The sequence below is a fragment of the Folsomia candida genome, unplaced genomic scaffold (genome assembly GCF_002217175.1).
Source record: "Folsomia candida strain VU population unplaced genomic scaffold, ASM221717v1 Fcan01_Sc007, whole genome shotgun sequence".
NCBI lineage: Eukaryota > Metazoa > Arthropoda > Collembola > Entomobryomorpha > Isotomidae > Folsomia > Folsomia candida.
This window is the reverse complement of record NW_019091199.1, coordinates 1,081,462-1,108,031: the sequence shown is the minus strand read 5'-3', so window position 1 is coordinate 1,108,031 and position 26,570 is coordinate 1,081,462. Positions and strand designations below refer to the sequence as shown.

The 26,570-nt window shown below is 39.5% G+C and overlaps 6 protein-coding genes and 3 long non-coding RNA genes across 12 annotated transcripts; 5 read left to right on the top strand and 4 right to left on the bottom strand.

Moving 5' to 3' along the window:
• The first annotated feature begins 2 nt into the window (after nt 1–2).
• LOC110852762 lies at nt 3–697 on the top strand. Its single transcript, XR_002548160.2, has 5 exons — nt 3–72; nt 136–296; nt 390–427; nt 498–545; nt 644–697. It is a non-coding gene; the product is annotated as an uncharacterized LOC110852762 (long non-coding RNA).
• A 27-nt stretch (nt 698–724) lies between these two features.
• LOC118436239 lies at nt 725–1,315 on the top strand. Its single transcript, XR_004835300.1, has 3 exons — nt 725–989; nt 1,059–1,118; nt 1,214–1,315. It is a non-coding gene; the product is annotated as an uncharacterized LOC118436239 (long non-coding RNA).
• Nucleotides 1,316–1,790: 475 nt separating this feature from the next.
• On the bottom strand, nt 1,791–3,467 carry LOC110852294. Of its 2 annotated transcripts, XM_035854059.1 has the most exons (4): nt 3,343–3,467; nt 3,161–3,252; nt 2,505–3,007; nt 1,791–2,391 (listed from the first exon to the last, which is right to left on the bottom strand). In XM_035854059.1, exons 3-4 carry the CDS (start codon nt 2,865–2,867, stop codon nt 1,948–1,950), a joined length of 807 nt encoding a protein of 268 aa, XP_035709952.1. In that variant the 5' UTR covers nt 2,868–3,007; nt 3,161–3,252; nt 3,343–3,467; the 3' UTR covers nt 1,791–1,947. The 2 variants fall into 2 exon arrangements, with proteins under 2 accessions (XP_035709952.1, XP_021956020.1); XM_022100328.2 differs by lacking the exons at nt 3,161–3,252; nt 3,343–3,467 and having other exon boundaries at nt 2,505–3,117.
• A 301-nt stretch (nt 3,468–3,768) lies between these two features.
• Nucleotides 3,769–4,960, top strand: LOC110852452. Its single transcript, XM_022100527.2, has 5 exons — nt 3,769–3,863; nt 3,935–4,077; nt 4,165–4,413; nt 4,492–4,653; nt 4,729–4,960. The coding sequence occupies exons 1-5, from the start codon at nt 3,850–3,852 to the stop codon at nt 4,752–4,754; spliced, it is 594 nt and encodes a 197-aa protein (XP_021956219.1). The 5' UTR covers nt 3,769–3,849; the 3' UTR covers nt 4,755–4,960.
• LOC118436145 lies at nt 3,959–4,496 on the bottom strand. The gene is made up of 3 exons (XR_004835247.1): nt 4,314–4,496; nt 4,151–4,218; nt 3,959–4,065 (listed from the first exon to the last, which is right to left on the bottom strand). It is a non-coding gene; the product is annotated as an uncharacterized LOC118436145 (long non-coding RNA).
• On the bottom strand, nt 4,880–12,823 carry LOC110852451. Of its 3 annotated transcripts, XR_004835245.1 has the most exons (6): nt 11,700–12,823; nt 11,499–11,555; nt 6,097–11,413; nt 5,650–5,950; nt 5,465–5,556; nt 4,885–5,379 (listed from the first exon to the last, which is right to left on the bottom strand). XR_004835245.1 is itself a non-coding variant. In XM_022100526.2 (4 exons), the coding sequence occupies exons 1-4, from the start codon at nt 6,175–6,177 to the stop codon at nt 5,152–5,154; spliced, it is 702 nt and encodes a 233-aa protein (XP_021956218.1). In that variant the 5' UTR covers nt 6,178–7,372; the 3' UTR covers nt 4,880–5,151. The 3 variants fall into 3 exon arrangements, 1 of the variants encoding a protein (XP_021956218.1); XR_004835246.1 differs by lacking the exon at nt 11,499–11,555; XM_022100526.2 differs by lacking the exons at nt 11,499–11,555; nt 11,700–12,823 and having other exon boundaries at nt 4,880–5,379; nt 6,097–7,372.
• A 2,653-nt stretch (nt 12,824–15,476) lies between these two features.
• Nucleotides 15,477–16,763, top strand: LOC110852050 (arrestin domain-containing protein 3). Its single transcript, XM_022100016.2, has 4 exons — nt 15,477–15,782; nt 15,847–16,253; nt 16,343–16,522; nt 16,599–16,763. Exons 1-4 carry the CDS (start codon nt 15,497–15,499, stop codon nt 16,761–16,763), a joined length of 1,038 nt encoding a protein of 345 aa, XP_021955708.2. The 5' UTR covers nt 15,477–15,496.
• A 283-nt stretch (nt 16,764–17,046) lies between these two features.
• On the top strand, nt 17,047–18,983 carry LOC118436144 (interferon-induced, double-stranded RNA-activated protein kinase-like). Its single transcript, XM_035853478.1, has 5 exons — nt 17,047–17,458; nt 17,544–17,850; nt 17,937–18,206; nt 18,290–18,502; nt 18,587–18,983. The coding sequence occupies exons 1-5, from the start codon at nt 17,185–17,187 to the stop codon at nt 18,909–18,911; spliced, it is 1,389 nt and encodes a 462-aa protein (XP_035709371.1). The 5' UTR covers nt 17,047–17,184; the 3' UTR covers nt 18,912–18,983.
• A 138-nt stretch (nt 18,984–19,121) lies between these two features.
• LOC110852132 (farnesoate epoxidase) lies at nt 19,122–21,770 on the bottom strand. The gene is made up of 9 exons (XM_022100113.2): nt 21,317–21,770; nt 21,103–21,237; nt 20,935–21,042; nt 20,405–20,838; nt 20,180–20,300; nt 19,917–20,097; nt 19,703–19,820; nt 19,481–19,628; nt 19,122–19,418 (listed from the first exon to the last, which is right to left on the bottom strand). Exons 1-9 carry the CDS (start codon nt 21,396–21,398, stop codon nt 19,231–19,233), a joined length of 1,515 nt encoding a protein of 504 aa, XP_021955805.1. The 5' UTR covers nt 21,399–21,770; the 3' UTR covers nt 19,122–19,230.
• Between the last annotated feature and the right edge of the window lie 4,800 nt (nt 21,771–26,570).

The window sequence follows — 26,570 nt, the reverse complement described above, 5'->3', positions numbered from 1 at the left end:
ATAGGTTGGGGCGGTTGGGGCGCTGGTGGGGGTCAGGGGGGCAAAGGTTCGGCCGGCTGGGTCAACAGTGAGGTGCAAAAGATATGCATAATTTAGGTAGCATTTGATACATAAAGCTAATCAAGCAAACGCTAGGTGACGGTCATTGGTGGCGACGACGACAAGAAAGGGGACGGAGGAGGAGGGAGCACGGGCATCATTGGAAACATGATGACTTATTTCAGAGGAATGAGAGACAGAATGAAGAAGGGATCCAAAGGAGATGACGACGATGAGGTCATTGTAATGACCACTGGGTTAGAAACGTTACCAGTTTCTGCAATGCTATATTATATATATCATACAAAACATAATGAATTGCATATTTTACGTCCTTTTGTCCCTCATAGAAATGGCGGAGATGGTCATGGAGGTGGTGGCGGAGGAGGTATTTCAGAATGCATATGCATGTAACACCAAGGTTTTATAAATTTACTTACGCCATAATGATTATCAAGGTTGGGGTGGTGGTGGAGGTCAAGGGCAGACAATTATCATTACAGAAGGTGACACAAAAGAAATAATTCATTTTAAACTCTGACAAGTAGTAATTTGTTAAGACAATTCCTAACATGCGCCCATTTATTTTTTTCTTCAAATTCAGAGAAAGGAAAGAAGGGTGAGAGCAACATCATTGTTCTCGGCAAGGGAGGAGGAGGAGGTGGGGGCGGTCATGGGGGCGGCTGGGGGGGTGGTGGTAAATAACTCAATCGTTATACCCGACTAATGTATTTTTATCGTAGCTTTACTTCATTTTTATGTCCCCACTAACAACTATGTTCCGACTTTAAATTATGTAGCGACGAGGGCTGCGGCCATTTCGTTAATAAAGAAAGCATTGATTGCTTGAATTAAATCGTTATTTCCTGAATTTGTCATTTATATCTACTCACGAATAGGACATGGAGGGAGCGGAAGTTCAGGGAATACGATAATCATTACACAGCCAGGTAAGAGTATTTATTTAATGTTAAAATAATGTGTCATGTAGATACATACAAACTTTGGTGATCTTGCAGGAAAGAAAGGAAAAGGAGAGGGCAACATAATCGTACTTGGGAATAATGGAGGAGGAGGAGGTACGTATATAATAAATAACCATATTCCACACCTTATCGATGCAAATTATTAATGACTTTATTTTTAGCCAATTAACAAACTATTCATCTCACAGGTTGGGGAGGCGGTGGTGGGGGCGGGTCAACAATAGTTGCCGACGACGACGGTGGGGGTGGAGACGACACGATAATTACTCAAGGCGCAGGCGGAGGCAGTGGTGGAGGAGGTGGTGGTGGGTGGGGAGGGGGCAGCGGTGGGGGTAACGGTGGTGGTGGCAATATTGTGTACTCCGGAGGGGGAGGAGGAGGTGGTGGGGGGAAGAAGGGTGGGGGTGGTGGTGGCAACGACGACGTTCTCGTCATTACTGCCACCGGAAACAAAGGCGGTGGGGGTGGTGGAGGTGGAAGCTACAGAACTATTCAGAAAATTAAAAAGAGTTCTTCTATACTGACGACCACCCTGAGACCGCCTGTGGTCATCAATGTGGCAAAAACGGCTGACTGGGCGCAATCTTACGGAGCTAAACCTCCAGAAGCTATCAGCTCAGGGTCTGCCCCATTGGTAGACACCGTAAGTGACACAGTTTCTGTGGACGATAAGGATCCAACAACCACGAAGACCACATTATTTAATATTATGAAAGAAAATATTAAAAATTTGGGATAATTTATAAATAGCTCGTGGGTTTGTGGTTATGTTTTGACTATTCTGTTTTTAATTTTATTTTTTACAAGTTTTTTTATTGTTTTATTTTTACGCCCGTCACGAATAAATCCAAATTATCTAATAATTGAAAACAAAATTAAATACTCGGATATTTTGATTGATACTTTACAAGTAATACATAAATCATCGCAATGTATTTTCTCGTTCTCGCCAATATCTGATTTCAAATGCAGCACCCATGTTGACCCCTTGGCTGGCGTAATATTTCTCACGCTGGATTTGAACGTCAGGTTCATTTTCTACGAGTGATTTGCAGTCACTCAAGGTTTTGAACTGCTCAACATTCATCTGCATAGATGGGAAGGGGTACAAGTCCTTCACAAAATTATACCATTTCACAGCATCCGCAGGCGTCATTTTGAAACAACCCTCAGCAGACTTCCCAACAGAGTCCTGCAAATTCATCCATGTTATTCCTGGCCGGGAGTCTTTGGCCAACGATTGAAACAGATCTTGAAGATTTGAACCAAGTCTTAATTTTGTGGACGGGGATGTAGAGTTCCATAAATCCCAAAAGGTTGGAGACCACATTACGGCTCCAGAACGAAGTAGAGTCAACTCTTTAATCTACATAAAAAGTACGACAACAATCTCGAATATCCATAAAACATCTTAATCCGTTTTCAAAGACTAATCGCCTTGAAAATATAAAAATATTCAGCTACATGTGATGTACGTACCAAATTTCCAAGAAATTTTTTATAGTTTTCTTTCACCACAAAGTTTTCCAAATAATTCAGGTTGGACTCGTATGTTATGTACCAATTGACCCTTACATTTGGATAGCGCTTCAAAAATTGTTGCGCCACGTATTTCGAAGCATTCAAATTCCGAACTCGAAATTCTGAATTTGCGATTCCCTCTTGGTATGGATTTCCTGCTCCTTTCCACTCTAAAAGGACTGTTCCCACAAAGAGATTCCCGAAACATTGTTTATTCCCACCAGTGGCAAACGGCAAAACTTTGTCCAAGACGCGAAATTTCATTTCTAAAGAGCCGTCAGGTTTTTCAGCCGCCACGTCGATCAAGACCAAGTCGTTCATGTCATCAGCACCCCCCAATTTCTTATTCTTGGCGCAAATGTTTTGCAGCCATGCTTCTATCCTGGAAATAATGCTAGGATCATCTGCGTTTGATACTTGAATAAAGATCCCTCTTGGTCGATTTGAAAATCCGTTGGCTTCTTGATGGAGACATGAAATTACCAAGATAAAATTTATAGCGAATAGTAACGTTCTCGCCATTGTCGAAAATTAATATGAGGTTGGCGAAATTAAACTAAATAAGCAAGTCTGTATTTATAGTATTTCAATCAACTAGAATAAATTAATGTCACCATGTTGTGCGGTTTTCCACAGTTGGTCAGATTTGACCTTGTTCAATATAGTACCATGAATATGGAAAGACACGTACGATTCAATGCAATTCCTGAGAAATTAATCATTTATTTTCATTTATAATTATTGCCATACTTTGTTTATGCATTTCTTGATTTATTAATACACATATTTAGCAAACCTGTTCAAACTCAGAATATTTTAACAACACTCCATAAGAACTTCCCATGAATATAGTCTAATAGTCTAAAATAAACTGAATTTTATAAAATTAGTCGCGTGATTCATAAAACATTTATCACAAAATACGTAAAGGACAAACTCCACTTTTCGAAAAGGTCTAATCAGTTATTTGTTGATGTAATAATGGGCTGTCACGATAAGATCAACTGCATGTACATGTACTTCACCATCAAATCAATGCCAATCAATTCAATTATAAATATATTGCTACATGAAATTATGTAGTACTACATATGCACATCCGATATTCGTGCAATAATGACAATCAAATCGATTCAATCAAATACTATACAAGCTGGAACAGTATAGGTGCATAATATTAATGATCTCATGCATACCTTGCTTGTATGGAGGCTTATCAAAAGTTAGTGTTGAAGAAAGTATAATAGATCGAAGGTTATTTTGGACAAGCATTTATTCTACATTGGCACACCATGCTACGATCATGGCGGAACTGAGGTAAGCAAACTTATTTATTGCTTGTTAACTGTATCAAGTAATTTTTTCTCAACTTCTGCTAATTCATTCAGTGGAATAGGTTTGATAGCTATCATCGGGGCTGCAGTTGTCATTTTGGTTATATTGCCTCTTATTTGCTGCTGCATTTTTTGTGGGTGGTGTTGTAGCTGTTGTTGTGGACCCCGACGTCAGAAGCCTGGAGCTGTGCATATCCGTAAATTTCAAAATAATAAAGAGATATGCTAATACCATAATATATAAATACGAGTAATACTATACGTATATACACTTATTTAAATAGATCAGCAACAGGTTCCTCCTACTGGACCCTTGAGCACAACGATTGCTGTTCAATCTACTAATCAGCCACAACAAGGTTACAATGGATATCCGCAATCAGATCAGATTCGGGGACCAGATTTTAGTCCTTGGAACGATGCAAATGCTTACCTAGGACGAGAGTCCAATAATGCAGGGTTTCAATCCTCATCATACCATCAGTATAACAATTACAATGGAAATCATCAGCCAACTCGAAATTATTATGCAGGTATTATATTACAACCAAACTTCCCAAGAGATTTTAAAAATAGAGTGACTGATTTAAATGATTCGATGACTTAATTAGAACAAAGGTATAAGCCTTTGACAGAATTCGGACTGAATCGAAGTGCGTACCCGGACGTTCATCCCTATGAAAGTAATCAGCATTCGCCCAGAAACTACTTGGGCCAATCCCATCATGACATTTATCAGCCAGCACATCAATATCAAAATAGATATGGGAGAGGTACATGAAATTTTACATGAAATTATGTCAAGAAATACTTCTCTAGGATTTCAATGTGTTTTAATCAATTATTAGGTGCACAACAATACCGGAAGTATTAGCAATAGCAACCATGAACTTTGTGCTACACTAAAACTGCAGTTAAAATCTCTGTATGATAATCACGGTCATATGACAGAAATGGCTTATTAAATATTACTACGCATTATTATCCTTATCGGTCGGCTGCAGTTTTTGCATTTCCAGTCAACAGAAATTTATTACATTTCACTTTGTCTTGATTATTTTATAATACAAAGATTTACTATACATTGCATACTTGACGTTTTTATTTTATTATTGTAGTCATAAATCTATACACGTAAAAACAGATGGATCCATCATTCGAATTCCGGTTTATTCCAGTTACACATACAACATATTTACATATGTAATAATATGTAAATCTAAGGGTTTTTATAATACTCAAACGTATTTTTAATAACGACGTTATTATTTCTAGTCAAACTCGCCCACTGAGCCGAATTGCGTAAGTGCGAGATCATTAACTTTAATAAATTTCCGAACCAAACGAATTAAGACTATTTTAAATACAATATACAGCGTTGTAAGTAATGCAGATAACCACAAGAATTTACCAAAAAAGTTTATAAACAAATTGAGACCAACGATGACCACCATTATTTCACTAAATAGTACCCACAAGTGAAGATTCCTAGAGTCATTCTATATAATGCAATAAATAATTTGTCGTCAGTTCGTTCCCAAATTCTAAATTATTTCAAAAATGTTAATGGCAAAATTTTCTTACATGATACGAAGCAATGAAAAGTAAAATCCCGAAACCGAACTGTGCCAAATAGATAATCAACTGGATTGATAAAGATATCCGGGCTCCGATTACTTGACAAAATAAAATAAATTATTATTATTAAATATAAATGACAACTAAGAACACTTTTTATGTACGCGATGGCTTCAATCCACATAATTTACCTGTTCGAGACGTCAAAACGTCATCATTTTGGTTATTTTCTTCTGAAGTTTCACAACGTGGGTCACCGGAAGCGGACGTAGAATTGCAATCTCCTGCTTGTGAGGATGGATTTACAGAGTCGTCGTCCTTATGGGGCTCGGTTAGCGACAAGGCTAGCTCCCCATTTTGGCTGTCAGATAAAGCTGAATTTGCACTTGTCAAAAAGTCCGTTTCATTTTGGCTGTTTGCATAATTTGCATAGAGATGACCCACACTAACGAGCTGCATCATGACGAAAACCAGAGTGCTGATAATGAAAACCTATGACACAGGTACATTAGAGAATAAAATGAACTATGCAGCACCAAATCGAGCATTTACACGTGCCGTATTATCCACTATTAAATATGAATTATAACAAAATTGTGTCAAGATGTAATGTACTTCTGTGGAATTGGCTTTCTTACCAAATCAAGAAATGAAAGTGCTAGAATTTTCCTCTTGAGCTGCCTGTGTTCATTTCCATACACTGAACACACGATTGCCATTGTGTATTATTTACCTTGGTTCTTGAGACAAATGTATATTTTTCTTTAAAAAGTAATCTTTAAAAAAAGAAGAATGCAATAACCAAGTGATTGAATTCTCTTCTCCTCGTATTGTTAAACCTAATAGCACTGCCAAATTAGTCTGAATTAATTTACACACAACTAACTTCACTATATCCAGTAGTTCAGCCCAGCCAATGCAAGCTGAAACTAGATATTTATGTATATGGAGTAATTAAATTAACACGTGAGAAATTAACACAGAAATTACATATTGTCAGTCAGTATTGCATTTGTGTATGCAATGCGTTGCCAAATAATACTTGCAGACCAAGAGACCAGCTGAGATTTACACTTTATTTTTGCATAAATATATTTCTGGCTTCATTCATTGCTGCTTTCAGACCGAAATAATACCCCGTTCACAGTTACCGACTGGTAAACTTTAGGAGTCTTGCTTGGATTAATCCAACGAAAAATCCTTGGACATACTGCAGCTTCTAATGCACAATGTCTCTCATCATAAGAATATAATAAGACACTGAATGTCTTGAATCCTAGCTCAAGTGTCAAACGTGATTTGATTAAAAGGCTGCAGATTAATGTGTGAATACACTCATTCTGACACCACACACCACCGATGATCGAACCACCAATACGCAAAATCTAAAGAATACTCTATCTACCACTCAAATATTTAGTACTTGTAAGAATAAACAAGTTACATCATCACTAGATTCACCACTGAGATTGTGTAATTACACAGATTTACACAAAAGGAGCATGCATTTAATTTCTGCTTTGCATTTATTTTCAGGTTTATTTCATGCAAAATCTACAATTTATTGATGTCGGTTAATAGAAAATGGTGCTTTAGTATAATGTTTTAATTTCCAAAATTATTGGTCTTTGTATAACGTTTTAAAATCGTTTTAAAATTATTAATCGCAATGGTGCACGCCAATAAATGTGTGCTTATGCGGTCACCTGTTGAATAACTGACACGAGTCTTTGATGAGACAACTGACTTCAACAGAGGATGATGGACATCAACCTTATTTTGATATTTTATGTTAAAATCTCATTATCTTATCACTTTTGAAGCGTCAAATTATTGATTAAAAATCCGCATGCAACTGTGCGGTGACTCGCCAATATAACCTTAATGTTCAAGGTTTGGTTGCCACTTGTAAACAAGAATGAGATCCTTTACTGTAGTTTTGTAGATTAGACTGGAAGGATTGAGAAAATTAAGACTGGCAGTAATAAAAATAGTCATTATAGTGTCTGGTATATTTAATCGAAGTGAATAATAGTTAGCTCCATTCAGCACATATGTACATGTGTATATTTATATTCTGCACTTTTCTAACTTGATGTAAAATTCCAAAGAATCAAACAGAACTAATTGATGAATTCTTATGATCAGGCATGCCTGAATTTTGTAACAAGTTTATACTGCACTGCAATATTAAATAACCAATTTATTTCTGTTGATGTCATAATGTGTAAATTGTAAAGGTTAGGTTAGTATTCTGTCCTATGTATACATATGTGTACATGGGTAAATATGGTTGTACCGGTACATCTTCTGGCACCCATAATTAGTGTGGATAATGTAACCACTGATTTTTTAATATTTTTTGTAAGTGTTGAGAAATTGTAATACATTGAAATTTATTAAATTATATGTTGCACCTACGCCCTTCTACATGGTTATATTATTAAACGACTTGACCAGTTAAAAATGTATATTATATGTACGTTGCTCAAACCTCCTTACACCATACAGTGATAAATACCAATATACAAGCACAAAGCATATTGTGTCATGTGTATGAAAAATTTTTTGTTTTAAAATTATTTATTAACATAAAGATTGATAAAGTATGAAATACACTTAGTTGGCTTGGGGAGTAGAGGAAAAACCCGATGTTGGTGGGTTGGGAAAACCTTTACTTGATCCGGATAGGCGTCCGAGATCACCATTCGGCCCCTTACAGGATTTTTGTAAATAAAACGACCTATCATTTAAAATATAAAATAATTCTTCTAATCCTCGTTGACTGGGGACAGCTCCCATGATTGATGCCGCATTCCCGCGTTGAACTGCCAAACTGATCCGTTGAATGAGAAATGTTGTTGACATTGGTCCAGTGACATCCTTCATCCTCCTCCCAACATCTTGGATGAACTTCAACCCTTCCATCCCCCATACTCCTGATGTCTCGACAGCCACCGGAACAAAGATATATTGTTTTTCAAGTTCAGAGTAAAGTTTGTGTTTTTTGGTCTCGGCTAGTTTTGCTGCTGTGCCAGCATGTCTAAGTGTGTGAGAGAGATAAGAGGGGGCAAAAGTGTCTGTACATGTAAAGTCCCATATTAGTGAGCGTCCCTGTTTGTAAGGTATTAGTGTTAGACCATCCGGTCTTTTTCCATCTGTCCTACAACACCCTAATGGTTCCCTAATGCTTGGTATGTCTGCAGAAATTAAGGCTCTCTTTATTATGTCGTTACATTGTGTATGTCGAGAGTGCCTGCCAGCACTTTTTTTACATGAAAGGCCATGTAATCCTAGTTCATCTATTTGTGTACCACAAACACATTTATGGGGGAAACACAATTTTAAACCTAACCTCAAACCAATTGCAATCCTAAAGGAATTATCGTCTAAAAGTGTGCCTAAATTCCTGGATGGTAAAGCTTGCAACCATGCACCTGACTCTTTTGACCGAGATGCCAAAATCCTAGCGGTATTAATTGGGGTGGTGGATGAATCCAGGATACGTGAACATACTTGATTAAAAATTGGGATTTCCCATGATGATTGAATAGAGGAAATTGTACTGCGAGGTAGTTCATCACAACTAATCGACTTCCACAAGTCTTGCGCCTCGGTCACAAGTGAATCGGACAAAGCAGTGACATATGAGGGCAAAATTAAAGAAACCAAATCTGTAGTGGCAAATGAAGATGCAAGGAAGCATGGAGTTGCTAAAGTTTTCGATTGTTTAATTCCCAAACCTCCTAATTTAACCGGCAAAGCTATTTCTTCTAAAGATAGAGGATTAATTTGGCAGTTTGTAATCTGTTCTAAAGTATCATGGAGCAAAGAATCGAACTCTTCTAGCAAGTGAGGAGATTTAAAAATTGGGGCTACCCTCAGTAGGTATACTAATCGTGGAATCGCTAAAGAATGTTTCAAGAGATAATACGCAATATGGTTGGGAATGGAGTTTAATCGACCTGCCATATTAGAAAAAGCGTTAATCTTTTTGCGAAAAACGTGCTCAATTGATTCATACGTTAAAGGTGCACCTAAAAGTTCAGCATTTTCCTGAGTCATACATGAAATACCTGGTGCAACTGATTGGAAAGATTCTAGTATACATTGCGTGTTGGTTTGTAGACCTAAAACTGAAACCTCACATTTATCAAAGTTTAATTCTAAACCTACTTCATTTGCACACGAGATAATATGTTTGAAATCGTCTAAAACTGTAGTAGGATCGCCACCTAATGTACCATCATCCAAGTACCACATATTAAATTCTGACCCTAAATTTGAAACGACTGGATATAGAATCAAACAAAAAAGTGGTGGACCTAACGGATCTCCTTGTTGAACACCTCTACATGATTCAATTAAAGAAGAATTCCAGACAAGGCTGGATGAGAATCTATAGCACTGATTAATATAAGGATACAAGGTTGGTACAAGTTCGTGAACGGATGAAAGCAATTTCCCTCTATCCACCATATTAAAAGCATTTTTGAAATCTATTTTAAGAAAGGCTGTGGGTGACTTATGTGGAAAGGAAAAGAATCTACGGGCAGCGTGTGCTCCTGCTTCAGCACCATTTTTTACATTGAAACCTACTTGGACTGGACTAAAATAATCCTGAAAGACATGATTCATGACCTTGACACAAATTTTTGAAACTATTCTACGATAAGTGCAACCTACTGCAATAGGTCTAATACCACCTGATTTCTTTTTAAGGGCCGTCAGACTTGCGCCATAAATGAAAGGACAAATATCTAAAGGCACTTTTCCTGCTAACATAAAATTGCAAAATTTTGTCATAGATTCTAACAATTGAGTTCCTACGTCACCAGTATGTTGTGAAACTAAATCTTTCAGAATTTGTGGTCGTAATGCATCTAAACCCCCTGCTGAACCACTAGGAAATGAGAATATTGCTGAGATAACCTGTTCGACTGTTGTTGTAAAAGGTGGAATGTTAGGCTCATCTAAAACAGTAAAATTATCTAAAGGTTGTGGTGGGTGCTTTTCTACAAGTGTTTCCAGAGTTTCTGAAGAATTTGGGGCGATAATATCATCTGAAGTTAAAAGCCGAATTGCACCACGAATATTTCCTTCGGATACTTTAGATATGACTTTTGGCCCAATGTCCTTGATGGTGCTACCTGGTTTATCATGGGCTGAATTTTTGGAAGAGAGAGTAATGAGATAATCCTGATATGTATTTTTGTCCAAAGATTCAAATATGGATAAGTTGTTTCGGATTTTGCTATTAAGGCTTTGACCATTTTTAATATTTGCCTTTGATTCACATTGCAATGTAATATATGGAAAGGTCAAAAGGAGATGCCATGCCTCTGGAGTGTTTTCACTTATACATTTATCTACGGCGGATTTAAGAACTTGGGCTACAGGGATCCTACAGGCCTTTGGACATTGTTTAAGAGTAGGACAATTTTGCCTAAGAGATGAAATGATAGTTTGGAAATCAAAAACCGAGTCAGCACTGTGTTCTGATTTAAACTGAATCCCTACGTAATGATACTTCGAAGTGCCATGAAGTTCTGTCCTAATTCGTTTGGTCCTAATGTTTGAAAATGAATTTTTTATCAATTTACCCATTTCTGCATCGTTAATGGGTTTAAAAATGCCTAAGGAGTCTCGTCTATAAGCGTCATGTAATATAGCTTTCTCAATTACCCCCCCGGGTGCTATGTGGTTATTTAGCCATTCTAATGTAAGGGATGTACATGTTTCCTTGCTAGATATAAAATTTGAAAGTGGTGTACTTAATGTAGAAATTGGTTGTGATGCACGTGGATTTGTAAAGGGGATTGACTGTGTGAGTTGAATATGTGTGCCTAGATAAGATTGATTTGCTGGCGACGATGTGTTTGAGTTTATTTGGGGGCCTATTTGTGTATCTATTTGGGGACAGTTTGCGCAGAACCAGTCACCTTCAGGAATGGCCTGCAAGAAAAGGCAAGAGGTGTGATACCAAATTAAACATGCATTACATAGAAAAATGAAATATGAAAAATCAGACACTGACGACCTTGGACTCCAATAGATTTAAAGTCATCAATATTGTTTGGTTCTTCTTAAATTTAGACTAAATATAAATAAATGCGTATTTTATAATGTATGCGCAACTCTTTGCACAAACTGAATGATGTAATTGCCCATTCAAATACATATTTAAATATCATAGATGATAGCGAAGTATACATGATTTATTTAGAATAAACTTACTTACCCCTTAGGAGGAAAGCCCTTGACCTATGATAGATTTTGATGCCCTTTGGATATGTTGTAGTACTTGATGAGTGTACGAAACCTGAAGGAGGGGTTTGGTTTACGCCATTTGCGCCACCTCGTAGATATTACAATGTCAGTGTTCCTAAGATACCAAAAAAGACACAAAAAATTGAGGTCAATGTCGAACCTAAATTATCACAACCCTACAACTCGAACTGCTATCCATCCTAATTTTTCTGGAGTAAATGACGAGGACGACGATGAAGCCAATCGAGAAGAAATAATCGACCAAGAGATCGAAACTGACCACTGCCCGATTCCAACATGTCCGGGAGCAAGTACCGTTACAGGAGATCACTGGATACTATGCGACCAATGCTCAAAGTGGTATCATCTGAAATGTGTTGCACTAATTGTCGTTCCAGATGAAGATTGGTTTTGCCCAGGATGCGTCACTCTCCTCACACAAACACAATTCATACCCACTTCATCTTGTCATCTTACAACGTCTGGGTTAAGTAAGAAAGAAATAGCAGCAGCAGCAAAGCAGTGGATACAGCAATCCCTAGTTTCTGTCGACCCCAATACACAAACAAAAATACAAATCAGCAAGACCGAAATATTTGCTCAATATTCCACATTTATAATCGAGTCCGGAAATCCAGGAGTTACTCAAGCCACCTTGGGGAAATTTAGTAAATCTGCATTTCCCAGCATTAAAACACGTCGCATAGGCTCGAGGGGCAATTCTCACGACTTATATGAGGGCATCCAGTGGAAAGATGCGCCGACACCAGAACCCCAGCAACAAGCTGGAATGAATTTAGGTGACATCCTTGCCGGCCTCAAGACGACCACACCCACTTTGCGGAGGGTACCTCGAGGTGCTAGGATGGCTGTCGCCAACTGCCTTACCAAACTTTTAAAGGAGGTTGTCGAGTCTGGTGAGGAAGGTAGTTGGAGAAAGCTTCTCCTATTTACATATGCCACACTTGCCGTCCCCGAGAAAGCCGACAAAGTCAAGAATTTGACCACTTGGGTCAAGAATCGTACTGCTGAATGGGACTCCAATTTCTTCATCCCACAATTACGTCCGCCTCGGCCATCAGCGACTAAATCGACAAATGATGCAACCGCAAAGAAAGTGGAGGCCAAACTTGCGGATGGCGATATTCGCGGAGCAATTCGTCTTGCATGTTCCGATGACACCATTGCCCCCAATGATGACATTACTCTATCTGCCTTGCTCACTAAACACCCACCTCACCCACAACCAACCAATTTCCCGTCACCACCAGAGGATCTTTTAGTAATGCCAGTACTTGAGGACGAGGTGCTGAAAGCTATCTCAACTTTCCCTCCAGGATCGGCAGGTGGTCTTGACGGAATGCGGCCTCAGATTCTGAAGGACCTATGCAGTCAAGGAAATGGTGATGACCTCAAAGAAGCCATCTGTGCCTTCCTCAACTTGATTCTCAACGGTGGAATCCCTCAAAATATCTGCCCATTGTTCTACGGGGCGTCGCTCACGGCGTTAAAGAAGAAGTCAGGGGGAATTAGACCCATTGCCGTTGGTAATTCGTGGCGTCGCCTTGCAGCCAAAGTAGTTCTGTCTCGGATCACCCCTCAACTGATTAACCACTTTTCTCCACATCAATTAGGAGTGGGCATCAAAAACGGTGCAGAAATTGGCGCACATACAGCTCGGGTCTACTATAACCACACCCCTAAAGCTTTCTTGAAAATTGACTTCAGGAACGCGTTCAACGAGATACGTCGGGACACTCTTCTCCTCGCTGTTCGGGATCATTTTCCCTCAATTTTTCCATTTATATCTCAGTGTTACGCCAACCCGTCTTCACTCTTCTATGGCACCATACCACTTCCGTCTCTGCTAGGCTGCCATCAAGGAGATCCATTGGGCCCCTCCCTCTTTTCTCTCGTGATTCACCCCATCATCGCAGCTTTAGACACTGAGCTTAACGTGTGGTATCTCGACGATGGAACTGTTGCAGACACTCCGGAGAAAGTCTTGATAGCACTTGAGACCATTGCAAGGATGGGTGAAGAAGTCGGACTTCACTTGAATCGTGACAAATGTGAATTGGGGATTTTGGGGGCGGACTGCGACACCGCTAACGACATATTCCTCCAATTCCAGCAAGCTGCTCCCGGTATTCAATTGATGTCCCCCGACACCGAAATGCTTCTCGGCGCCCCTCTCACCAACGAGTCGATGGAGATGGTTTTGACAACCAAAACTGAACAGTTGAGAGCTTTCTCCGAACGTCTCTTCAAGATTTCCTCTCACTCAGCTTTCTTTCTCCTTCGCGCTTCGATTTCCATTCCTCGTCTCATTTATTTTCTCCGCTGCGCCCCTACATGGAGAAAGTTAAACGCTCTCAGTAATTATGATGCTATTCTAAAGAACACGCTGGAGGCGATCCTAAATTGTTCTCTTTCTGATGCTGCTTGGATTCAGTCATCTTTACCCGTGGAGGAAGGCGGCCTGGGAGTTAGACATGCTTTGGATGTGGCGATACCATGCTTTCTTGCGTCCGTCCACAGCGTCTTACCCCACATGGAACGTCTCCTTCCGGTTTATTTACACGGTACTGATATCGCCATGCAAGAAGGAGAGGATGAATGGTCTGCCTTTGGACCCGCGGAACTGCCTCCCGAAACCGTCAGAGGAGTCCAGACTGCATGGGAGCGTCCAATTCTGGACATTATTTTGTCCCAGCTCTTGATGGACGCTACAACTCCTGAAGACACCGCCCGCCATCATGCACTACGTGACAAATATGCTGGCGCCTGGCTCAACGCCCTCCCGTCACCTCAACTTGGGACCCATCTCCCTGACGAATCATTCCGTATCGCCATTTCCCTTCGACTTGGCTGTGACATTTGTCAACCCCACATTTGCCCCTGCGGAGCACAAGTCACTTCGCGTGGCTATCACGGGCTCAGTTGCCGACGATGTGCTGGTAGGTGGTCCCGCCACGGCGCGGCCAACGATGTGATTGCAAGGGCGCTCCGTTCCGCCGAAGTACCCTGCATTCTTGAGCCGACCGGATGCTCCAATCAAGATGGGAAACACCCAGACGGTTTGACACTCGTCCCTTGGGCAAGAGGAAGATCCCTGCTGTGGGATTTCACCTATGTGGACACTTTTGCCCCTAGTCATCTCCCCAACACAGTTCGCCACCAAGGCGCTGCGGCCACCAAAGCAGAAGATAAGAAGAAAAAATATTACGCTTTTCTCCAGGACCGATTCATTTTTGTGCCCGTTGCAATTGAGACGTCGGGAGTATGGGGACAGGAAGGGTTAACTTTCATTAAAGACATTGGACAAAGGATAACCACCGCGACTGGAGAACGACGCTCTACAACTTTCCTCATCCAACGACTCAGTATCACAGTACAACGTGGCAACGTAGCGTCAATCTTAGGAACCCTCCCAAAAGGGGATAAACTTAACGAAATTTATTACATTTAAAAGTACTATGAATTTTAATTATATTGTGAATTTGTGTTTATATCATCCTATTTGTACTTTGTACTTACTGACTACAAGTGATTAGTAATAGTAATAAATAATTTCCGTGAGATACCAAAAGTCAAGAAGTCGTGCTCACCTATAGATGCTGAGATAAGAACACAAACCCAATCGAACTTGATAAAGTGTAAATATACCGATAATATGAGATTAGTAAAGCGTGCTTCACTTTATGGACATCATGAAGTTCAAGCCGTAATGATCTTGGTTTGCTAAAAGAAAGGAGTGACCCGGAAATGGCCAGTGAGGAATTCCTCATTATATTTGATAACCCAACAAGGTGTTACTATCCAGGACAAAATGTGTCTGGACACATACTCATTTCTACTCCCACAGAGATTAAGGCTAAGGGTCTACAAATACAATTTTATGGGAGGGCAGCAACACATTGGTCGGAAACACGCTATGAAACACACAGCATCCAAACGGAACATGGATACGAGACGCGTACAGTTTCGTACACTGAGCACTTCCGGTCGAACGAAAATTACTTTTGTTACGAAATGCATCACCTCCGAGATGGTGAGACAGCCAGGATAATTAACATTCGTTACAATGTAATGGCCCATTTTCATGCTGGACACAGGAAGTGACCAAGCTCACAGTATCACTGGCAGGAATATGTACCCATTCAATTTTCTACTGCCTCCAGGGGGTATTCCGTGCAGCTACGCGGGGGCTCACGGGGAAATTGAGTACGGGATAATGGCCACCATCAGGACGCCCTGGTACAATTTCAATAAAGAGGTGGAAGCTAGGATCAACGTGTTGGTCATTGTGGACCTCAACCTATTCCCACCTCGTCTGGTCATGCCCGTCGAACGCACAGCTTCAAAACATTACTGCTGCCTTTGCTGTGCGAGTGGGCCGGTGGGGCTCACGGTTCGTCTACCAAAGACGGGGTTTGCCCAAGGTGAAGTTGTCCCCCTCATTGTCGATATGTTCAACGACAGTGGACGACCAATTAATGGGATCACAGTCTGCATAACTGAGGTATGCACAGCACTATTCAAACCCCATTAATGTGACTTTATATGAGACTTAGATGTGACTTGTAAAATAAATGAATAAATTGTAATAAGGAATCAAGGTTTCATGCTGAGGGAAACAGAAGAACATCAACCCGATCACTTAGTCAATTCGAAGGTCCAGGTGTCGATCCCCATGGCACAGATACCTGGAACCCAGTTTTCCGCATTCCACAACTGGCTCCAACAGGGCTTGGAGGATGCAGACTCATTGACCTGGAATATTATCTTCATGTGCGAGATCGTATTACACATGTTCTAATTGTTAAATAGCTTTGATTTATCTGATGTTGGTTTGTACTTGCTTTAGTTCGAGTTGCTGCTCTCGGGAATTTCGTATAATCTGGAAATGTCGATTCCAATAGTAATTGGATCTATTCCAATTCAGATCCCACCTCCAAACCAGGCTGGGTTCAATTCTTACTCATCTACGAATACAAATTATCAACCACACATTCCTACGAACGTGTCGTAAATTGGTTTACTTCTGTTGGCGACCATTTAATGACATGCCTCACACCAACTTGTCCAAACACAACATGTTCCGTACGAGAAACTGGCCACCGCCTTATCAAAAGAAGATAAATATGTGCATCCCTTTAGAGTAACGAATGATGAACCCAGAAAATAATTTAAATTCATGTACAGTGTATCGTCACAAATGTGCACATATACACGTATGCTCAAAACACCACTGTCAACTGTATTAATAAATCACGCAATAATCTGCTGACTATATTCTAACAAAGGAACGTTATCAACTATTTAGATAACCGCAAAATTTGGTAGAGATTACATTGATTACCCTCGTCGTACATGAAATACATAGAAGTTTGGCATTTAACAGCATTCGCTATTTACCAGTTGATATTCTCGATATTCTACAATTATTTACAATGTTGGAAGACGAGCAAATTAGCAATATTTCTCGCCTTCTGGTTCAGCAAGATTCAATAATTCCCTTGGATCAACGGTCCGAAGTTTATGACAGCCTGGGCATTAGCCACAGCCTTTATTCAGCTTGGGATATGCGGTTCCAAAGAGGTGAGATACAAATGTACGAGTTGAATAAGCGGATGCTTAACCAGTGGCGAAGTTCCAAAGGGAAAGAAGCAAGCCTTCACAATCTAATTACCAAATTTCAACAGTTGGGATTGCTTGGTGCTGCAGGTTGACTTGATTTTTTATTATTACTATATTACAATTACAATTAAATGCCCATGTCGAAACTCCTACAATGAAAACAAAAATTCAGACTTATTAGAAGAGAAAGGCGGTGTAACGTCGTCTCACTACCCATTTTCGTCACGTAGTTCGACCTTCTCTGGCGACCCGTCCTCCTGCCATTCACAAACCTCTGCATCAACACCCTGGTCACTTGTTTCGAGAAATTTAGAGCTTGGGCACTATCTCGACCAAGGGTCCTTCAGCGAAGTTTATATCGCCAGGTCAGCGTTCGAGCAGGGAGAATATGCTATCAAACGTATTTCAGTGGGGAAATTTATAAAATTGATTGAAAAAACAAAAAACATTGCTCCTCGTTATTTCGAAAATCTTTTAAGGTAAATAAAATATAATACGACATCAAATCATTGATTTACTAGAAGAATATATGTATATTTAAGAACAACTTTTACTTGTTTAATAGGGAAGTGAAGGCAATGGCTAAATGTAAAAAGTGTCCAAACATCGTTGTATATCACGACGCATGGTTTGAAAGACCCCGAGAGAAGGATTTTCAACCCCACTTGCAGAATAATTGTCGCTCCGTAGACCTCTGGGAGAGGGACAAATGGGGACATCACAAGATACACAAGCAAGACATTGATACATATCTCTGTATCAAAATGGAGCTGTGTGACATGAACTTAGATCGATGGATGGAAGATAACCCTCAACAACAAAGTATGATACAGAAGTGTGTAACTAAACTAAAGTAAATACTTCAAAAATATCCGATTTGCTGACTAAAATTATGTCCACATAATTATAAACGGACAGGATGATACCAATCTCGGAAAATATTGTGATTCAGATCTTACGAGGGCTGTCATATATTCATTCAATGGATTACATACACCGAGATATCAAGCCACAAAATATTTTGATTAATATCATCGACGCCCAACTAGCTGTGAAAATAGGGGACTTTGGACTTGCGCGTGAGTATATAGGAAACGATACAAAGTACTCAAACCTGAAGGTGTTTAATAAGTGCGAATAGAAATTATCTTTAGATTTTTAGTCAATTAATTTGTTCATCTGACTGCACGTCTTATCTATTGTTGCTGAATTTAGAGAGTTTCAAAGTCCAGAGATGCATCGTAGTGACGATTACGATCAGAAGACGGACATTTTCTCACTGGGGTTGATCTACCTCTCGTTACTTTGGGATTTTGAACGGGACATGACAAAGGCTCAAAAAATGTTTGACCACTTGCGCGCAAATGAAGAACAGCCAAAGAAAGAGCTTTTCGAATTGCTTAAGCAGAATTATGGTAACATGGACTTTGAATTTCTGAAATCAATGTTGAAACGAAATTCAAGTGAGCGACCCAGTGCGGCAGAAGCACTAAGGCAGCTTGACCAACCAAAGCAATTTGCTCGAAAGTTTGAAGATTAACGCCCTTCAGAGCAAGTGCTTAAGTCATACATAGATATTGGTGCTACATATAATTGCATTGACTTTTTCTTGGACACAGGATTACACAAAATACTGTAAGGTTGGTGCTAATTCATACGTATATCTGTATACGCATGCACATATATATGTGCACATGTGCACTTACATCAAAAAAAGATGTGTACTTAAAAAAAATAAAATAAAAACGTATTTACTACTAGCTAATCATTCTTCTTGTATTTATTTAACCATTTCAGATTATTAAAATCGCGCCATAACTGATGAAATTCTAACAAAGGAGCGTTATCGATTTCTGTTATTAATTTATTTCTCGCCTCGAAATGGCAACCTTGAAAGGATGGGGCCCTGAAGTTATTCCGACATGCATTTCTGTCATGGGAGGGTTTTCACCTGGCACGACAGCCAGCATAAAACTGCGGATAATATTGACAAGAAATATAAATGCAGTCCATTCTGCTACAGATTCTCCTGGACACGCTCTTCGACCTTGATGATGAAACGTCACTGTACTAAAATAATTATTGGTTATCATGATAAACACCACATACCAACTCCAAACGGGACACATAACTTTCGCTTTTCCTTTGAAACACTTCCATCAGTATCAAGGAATCGGGTTGGATCAAATTCCATGGGATTTTTCCATATTCGTTCATCAAAATTTACAGAGTGAATGTCAGCCAGTATTTGAGTATCCTTACAATATATTTATACATAAATATTCTTAAAATTCATTGTGCTATATTTAAAATACAATTTCAGTGTCTCACCTGCGGGATGATATATTTTCCAATGGTAAACTCTTTAGTAATCTTGTGCGGAAGTAAAGTAGGGACAATTTTGGAATGTCTGTGGGTTTCTAGCATGAAAGATTCAGTGTACGGCATTCTTGAAATTATAACACAATAATAAATTTATCGCTTATTTTGTAAATCTCATAGAATGAATTTTTTAGTGTAGGTAATTAAGTTTTAGCCAACGTACAGTCTACGATGCTCCAACGTTGCACGATTACATGTGCCAATTATGTTGACAATTTCTTCATATATTTTTTCTTGGCAGCTCCTTTGAGTTACAGAGAATAAAATGAGACATTGCAGGTAGGAATTCGTGGTGTCAGAAGCTGCCTGTAATAAATCCATGTATAAACTTCCAAAGTGGAAATCTGCGATAAATTAAAATAGTAATTCAATATAATATATTAATTTTGGGAAATTGTGGTACCACGATAATCATGATTGTGTTACCAGAGAATAAAGCGCTTGAAGGGTCATTATCCATTTCTTGAATATACAAGTGTGCCAAAGATTTGGGGTCATCATTCAAGGAAGAACTTTTTTGTTCTAGTCTAATGGCATCTAGTAGTTTCTGGAAACGGTTCATATTGGGCATCAAAAATATTTCGATTAAAAATTGTGAAAATGGTAGATGGTGAGGCTAAGCATACAATCTGATTTCTTAAAGTATTTAACCTGAGCAGCGTCTCTAATGGATGTGTAACACTTCATCTGAACATTCCGACCAGTTAATTTTGGAACAATAAACCTCAGGAATGGAAAGGCAGCGTCCAGTCCAGCTCCAAGCGAAGTGCTCTTTGCCATCTCTTCACTTAAATAAATCAGTTTTTCCAACGCAGCTCCATTGTCGGCATCATCGATGCGATCTCCCATGACGAGTCTGAAAACCACCTTGGTCACAGGAATTAGAAACATTGGAGACACGTCAATGGCAACCCAGCCCGTTCCGCGAGTCGATAGTGCAGTTTCACAGGACTTCACGACAAAGTCACACTGCTCATTGATCGAGTCTTCAATTCCAGACCCCTTCCTGAGGCCAAGTCTATTTAAAGTTTTGAATGTCCATTTCCGGTTAATTTCCCATGTTTCTCCCACAGCCATTATAATTCCTATAGGTTCATGAGCATGGTATTTATTAACCAAGTAGGGAATCTGCATGTACAAATTAATAGTTAAAATACAAAAACCAAAATGTTGATACGAACCAGTATTTTGTCCTGCGCTTCGGTCAAGTAATGTCCCATACACATCTCTACCCAAAGCTTCATCTCTTGTGTACAGATTTACAAGGGCCTCAATTGAACTGGCAAACACTAAGCCAAAATTTATATCCATGTTTTCTGCTTGCATTTTTGAAACAGTTTTCTACTAACCGAAATCTTGAGTCCCGATTTGTAGTCTGAAAATGTCTCCGTATTTCTTCGATAATCGTGCGATGGCCAAATGTGGTTGTGTTCCCATCATTATTAGTTGAACCAAGTTGCCCACGAGTGGCAATGGAAGAGGACCTACGTACGTACATATGTCCAATTAGGAATAAGTAGAACAATAAAATTTCAGCAAGTTATAAGAAAATTAAGAAGGAACCTGGAGGCCCATGTTTCCATTTTATGAAGTGCCTTACGTAGAACAAAATTAAAAGAAAAATAAGAAACCAAAGAACTAGCATTTTCAACCCCTTCTATTTAATTTTACAAATATATGCACGTAGGAATGTAAAAATGGCCTAGTGATTAGTCTGGATGCGAATTAATTCTGGATATACCCATTGACTTGTTAACCCATTTTGTCGCGCTGGACAGCATATCATCTCAGTTAAAACCAGTTAGTTCACTTTTTGTATAGCATCATGTTATGTGAAAAGATACCTTTTCCAAAATTTGTATAGCAGTGACGGATGATTGATCGGAGGTGACCACGGTATACGATATACATAGTGACCGCACTTGTTCCAGGAGGCATTTTTATTTTCATTTAATTCTTATTGGACTTGTTGCCGTATTGGTAGATTCAGAGTTGCGTTAAATAATAAATAATAAATAATTTTAATTTTCAGAATTATTTAATTAATAAATAATAAATAACCCCCAAATTTTCAATTTTATTTAAATAATAAATAATAAATAAGACATTGGGTTATTTAGAATTAAATAATTAAATAAATAAGTTATTTAAATAATTATTTAAAATTTAAATAATTAGTAATTATTGAGAAGACATGGAGTTAATGGGGTTTCCCGAAACAGCAAAACAATTACAAAATTTGCCACGAATTTTTACATTTAGGCAACAATCCAGAATGCGTTGGCCCTGAAATCATGCACATTGCGGGCATAATTAAAAATTATGTAACTTGAGTAGAGGATGGCAAACTTGCGGTAACCTTTAACAAAACTGCTAAAACTTTCGAACTTCGACATCAATTATACTATGTCGAAGTATCGATTTATTTAAAGCACGTAACTTAATCAGATCTTCGTGAATATATTTAAGTGGAGGCCGAAATTTCAGAAATATTTTGAGGCTAAGTGTAAGCCTCATCGTGTTACCGTTTAACGCATAACACATCAAAGTGTTGAATCGTACTGTCCAAAACTTCCAATTAAACGGAGTTTAACTGGACCAATGGTCCAGCCGAAATGGCAAAAATTGGGACTAAATTTTGACACGATTTCAAGGTTAAGTTATGTCTGCCTAGGCTAACTAGAACTTTCAGTTAATCCTAATCATTGGTATAGAATACATCGATTCCTCCAATTATTTCGCACCATTTTGCGTTAACGATTTTTGGATACCAATTGTGCTACAAATTAGGGTTAAAATGGTCTTGGGGCTTATTAATTAGCATCAATTGATGCAAAAAACTCGTCAACAGACAGACGGACAAGAGGAATTCAATAGCTCTCATGCTACGCAGGGTGAGCTAATAATCATGAACACTTATTAGCTCACCCTGCGTAGCATGAGAGCTATCATCAGCAATTATTTAATTTTAAATAAACCGTAGTAACGTTAGAAGTAGCTCGTCCTGTAATACTTCGGCGACAACATTAGTTGGTACATAAACTTCTGCACCAATGGTGCAAAATAAATCGACAAAAATGCATGATTTTGATGTAATTTTACACCCGTGGTAGAAAATAAGCGGACAAAAAAGATGCATAATTTTCGAGGGGTTTTGCACCAATGGTGGAGGATAAGCGGGGAAAATATACCCAGAAATTTGACATGATTTCGACTTTTTTAGACCCCTTTCGTGGGGATGTATTTCTTTGGGTTATTCTGCACTTTTGGTGCGTATTGAATCAATTCTCCCGATTGTTTGGCACCATTTTGTGTTATCGCTTGTTCGATACGATTGGTGCTATTAATTTCCTAAAAATTGGACATGGGCCTATTTAATTAGCATCAATTGATGCAAAAAACTAATTAACAGACAGACGGACAGACAGACAGACGGACAGGAGGAATTCAATAGCTCTAATGCTACGCAGGACGAGCTAATAATAAACTGTCGTAACGTTAAAAGTAGCTCGCCCTGCAATGCTACGACAGAATGAGTCAAACGATATATTTGCATATTCGCCTTATATATTCACGTCGATATAGTCGCGTTTATCCGATATTAAATGTATATGGGATCATGTCAAAAAGTGTCATTTAGAAATTACGTCATTTAATTTAAAACACTTGTAACTATGATCACGTCATGTGGCAGACGAAAGAAACATCAGGCCAAGAAAACTTATTCTTTATTTATCATTGCTGAATTTTCAAAAATTCTGACTGAATTTCTGGACTGAATACGCAAAATTTACTCGGGGAAGCAACTTAAAAAGTGGAGCACCGTATCGAGTGACGTGACGTATCCACAAAGGGAGCAACAAATCTATCGGTGTGACTTATCGGGAGGTGTGTCTAATCGAGAGGTGTGTCTAATCAGGAGGTGTGACTTATCAGGAGGTGTGACTTATTGGGAGGTGTGACTTATCGGGAGGTGTGACTTATCGGGAGGTGTGACTTATCGGGAGCTGTGACTTATCGGGAGCTGTGACTTATCGGGAGGTGTGACTTATCGGGAGCTGTGACTTATCGGGAGCTGTGACTTATCGGGAGGTGTGACTTATCGGGAGGTGTGACTTATCAAAAGGTACGTAACGTACGGAATTAGAGCGCGCATAACCACTGGTGCAATAATGCCTCGCAAACTGAGTGAAAAAGAAAGGATTAAGAGAAAAAGGGAAAATGAAGAGTTCCGTCGAGCCGATACCGAAAGAAATTCTGACGCCAAGAAATTGCGTAGAATGGATGCAAACCTTCGACATCAAGAGCAAGAACGAAACACAGCAGCACACGCAGAACGTCGGAAGGTTGACATGTACCGTGAAGAGGAAAATGAGCGGAACCGGATGGAGCATGCTACTCGCCGAGGAAACGAGGACTATCGAGACGGAGAAAATGAACGGAATCAGATGGAACATGCCACCCGGCGAGGAGACCAGGACTATCGAGACGCGGAAAACGAACGGAATCGGATGGAACATGCTGTCCGCCGAGGAAACGAGAACTATCGCGACGCGGAAAATGAACGGAATCGGATGGAACATGCTGCCCGCCGAGGGGACGAGGACTATCGAGACGCTGAAAATCAGCGGAATCGGATGGAACATGCCAGCCGCCGGGAAGACGAAACTTACAAACAGGCCGAGCAACAGCATAACACAATTAAGAAAGCAATTTCACGTCATAAGGCTCAGACCGATTTCGATATTTTGTGTAAATCTTTCCATTGCGAGATACTTGATCAACCGAGATGGATATGTGGTTCGTGTGGAGGGTTATGGTATCGATCATCTATGCATCCAACAACAATAGAAGTCGTGCGGAAACTTCATCCTAAGAAACCTTTCGCCCATCTGAAAGTCGATGGGAATTACTTCCTTTGTGGCACATGTCATGATTCGCTGAAGAGTGGTGACGTGCCTCGGTTGTGTATGTCTAACGGGTTGTACTTTCCTCCAATTCCACATCAATTACAGAACATGACTAGCTTAGAGGAACGTTTGGTGGCATTAAGATTACCGTTTGCTCAGATTAGATCCTTAGGGAGCGACCGTCAGTACGGAATCCGAGGCGGTGTAGTAAACGTTCCAAATGACATGGACATAGTCGCCAAAGTTATTCCCCGCAAATTCGACGAGACAAGCACAGTGCAGGTTCAATTGAAGCGCCGAATGTCCTACAAGCATGCGTATATGTTCCAAACCATTCGACCACATAAAGTTTTCTATGCTGCAAATTATTTGGTACGTACCGAATTATATAAAAAGGAAAAGGTATTTCTTTCCCCAGACTGGGCAAATAGTGTTTCAACAGACAATAGAATATATAGTAAACCCAAGTGATGCTACTCAAAGTTATACAGACATAGAAGATATTAAAGACTTATCTATCAATGACAAAGCAGAAACTGAAGACAATGATCCACCGTTAACGGAAACTCTAATGCAAGAAGATCAACTAATCATGGCAGTGGCACCTGGCGAAGGAATGCGCCCGTTGTCCTTACTTATGGATCTCGACGCCGAAGAGTTATCTTTTCCATCCATTTATTGCGGCATAAAACGAAAATTGAATCCAGAAGCCAACTTGTCGTACACTGATATTGCAAAGTCAGAACTTCGCAGATTTGACCCACGTTGCAGAAGAGCGGACAAAATTCTATATAGCTACCGACTGGTCCAAACTCACAGGATCGCCAGTAACATCAACATATGTCTTCGAAAAAAGAAAAAGCGTGGGATTGTGACTGCTGGAAACCTGCTTAACAAGGAATGTGTTCAGAACTTAATTCAACACGATGACGGGTATCGCCTATTATCCAACATTGTGAACCCCCCGGCGTATTTGGAAGAGAAGAAGAAGGATGTGATGGCCATGATTCGGCAATTGGGACTCCCAACATTTTTCATTACAACATCTGCCGCGGAGACGAAATGGCCGGAGTTGATTTTGATGCTTAACAACAGGAAGTATGGGACTGAATTAACAGATGAAGAAGTTTCCAATCTGACATTCGATGCTAAAGCAGATCTCGTTAGACATGACCCGATAGGATGTGTAATGGCTTACGACAGACGAGAGAAAGCAATGGATAAATTCTTGATCAAGCCACTAGGTGGAATATTTCACCCTTACGTCCACCAAGACTTTTTCAAAAGGAAAGAAGTTCAACAACGAGGGTCAATCCACACTCATAGAATGGACTGGATTCAAGATGCTCCGACATTTGATAAAGAAAATTCCTTAGCACACCAAGCTTGCTGTGAATTCATAGACAAATTCATAACCTGCAGAAAAGATGAAGCCGATGACATGAAGAAAGTCCTTGCATACCAAATCCATAATCATTCACATACTTGCGAAGACAAAAGGCGAGGATGCAGATACGGTTTTCCAATTCCACCCATGAGGACGACTAGAATATTACTTCCACTACCTCTGGATCAGGCGAAATTATATAAACAACAATTTGCCAACATTAAAGAAAAGCTTGCCACATTTGGACGACATGCAGCAGAAATTAAATTTGATACTTTTCTTCAAGAGCTGGATCTAACTGAAGAAAATTACATCCTCTCACTTCGTTCCAACCTCAAAACCCCTAAAGTATTCCTTAGGCGTGGAACACATGAAATTTATATAAATGAATACAATAGGAAGCTTCTTGTATGTTGGCGCGCAAATATTGACATCCAATTTGTTTTGGACCCATGTTCGTGCGCGACTTACGTTGTCAATTACATAAGCAAGTCAGATCGAGGCGTGTCGAAACTTTTAC

Coding starts and splice junctions, on each gene's coding strand:
- LOC110852294 (XM_022100328.2), bottom strand. CDS start 3,068: ATGGCGAGAACGTTACTATTCGCTATAAATTTTATCTTGGTAATTTCA. Junction 2,392..2,504: donor AAAAATTTCTTGGAAATTTG/GTACGTACATCA, acceptor CTTTTTATGTAG/ATTAAAGAGTTGACTCTACT.
- LOC110852452 (XM_022100527.2), top strand. Junction 4,414..4,491: donor AACTCGAAATTATTATGCAG/GTATTATATTAC, acceptor TGACTTAATTAG/AACAAAGGTATAAGCCTTTG. Junction 4,654..4,728: donor TCAAAATAGATATGGGAGAG/GTACATGAAATT, acceptor ATCAATTATTAG/GTGCACAACAATACCGGAAG.
- LOC110852451 (XM_022100526.2), bottom strand. CDS start 6,177: ATGGCAATCGTGTGTTCAGTGTATGGAAATGAACACAGGCAGCTCAAG. Junction 5,951..6,096: donor CACTTTCATTTCTTGATTTG/GTAAGAAAGCCA, acceptor CCTGTGTCATAG/GTTTTCATTATCAGCACTCT. Junction 5,557..5,649: donor CGTTTTGACGTCTCGAACAG/GTAAATTATGTG, acceptor TATTTTGTCAAG/TAATCGGAGCCCGGATATCT.
- LOC110852050 (XM_022100016.2), top strand. CDS start 15,497: ATGGCCAGTGAGGAATTCCTCATTATATTTGATAACCCAACAAGGTGT. Junction 15,783..15,846: donor AATGCATCACCTCCGAGATG/GTGAGACAGCCA, acceptor TGCTGGACACAG/GAAGTGACCAAGCTCACAGT. Junction 16,523..16,598: donor ACCTGGAATATTATCTTCAT/GTGCGAGATCGT, acceptor TACTTGCTTTAG/TTCGAGTTGCTGCTCTCGGG.
- LOC118436144 (XM_035853478.1), top strand. CDS start 17,185: ATGTTGGAAGACGAGCAAATTAGCAATATTTCTCGCCTTCTGGTTCAG. Junction 17,459..17,543: donor GGGATTGCTTGGTGCTGCAG/GTTGACTTGATT, acceptor ACAAAAATTCAG/ACTTATTAGAAGAGAAAGGC. Junction 17,851..17,936: donor TATTTCGAAAATCTTTTAAG/GTAAATAAAATA, acceptor CTTGTTTAATAG/GGAAGTGAAGGCAATGGCTA.
- LOC110852132 (XM_022100113.2), bottom strand. CDS start 21,398: ATGCTAGTTCTTTGGTTTCTTATTTTTCTTTTAATTTTGTTCTACGTA. Junction 20,839..20,934: donor AAGCGCAGGACAAAATACTG/GTTCGTATCAAC, acceptor ATGAACCTATAG/GAATTATAATGGCTGTGGGA. Junction 20,098..20,179: donor TTCAAGCGCTTTATTCTCTG/GTAACACAATCA, acceptor AATTTATCGCAG/ATTTCCACTTTGGAAGTTTA.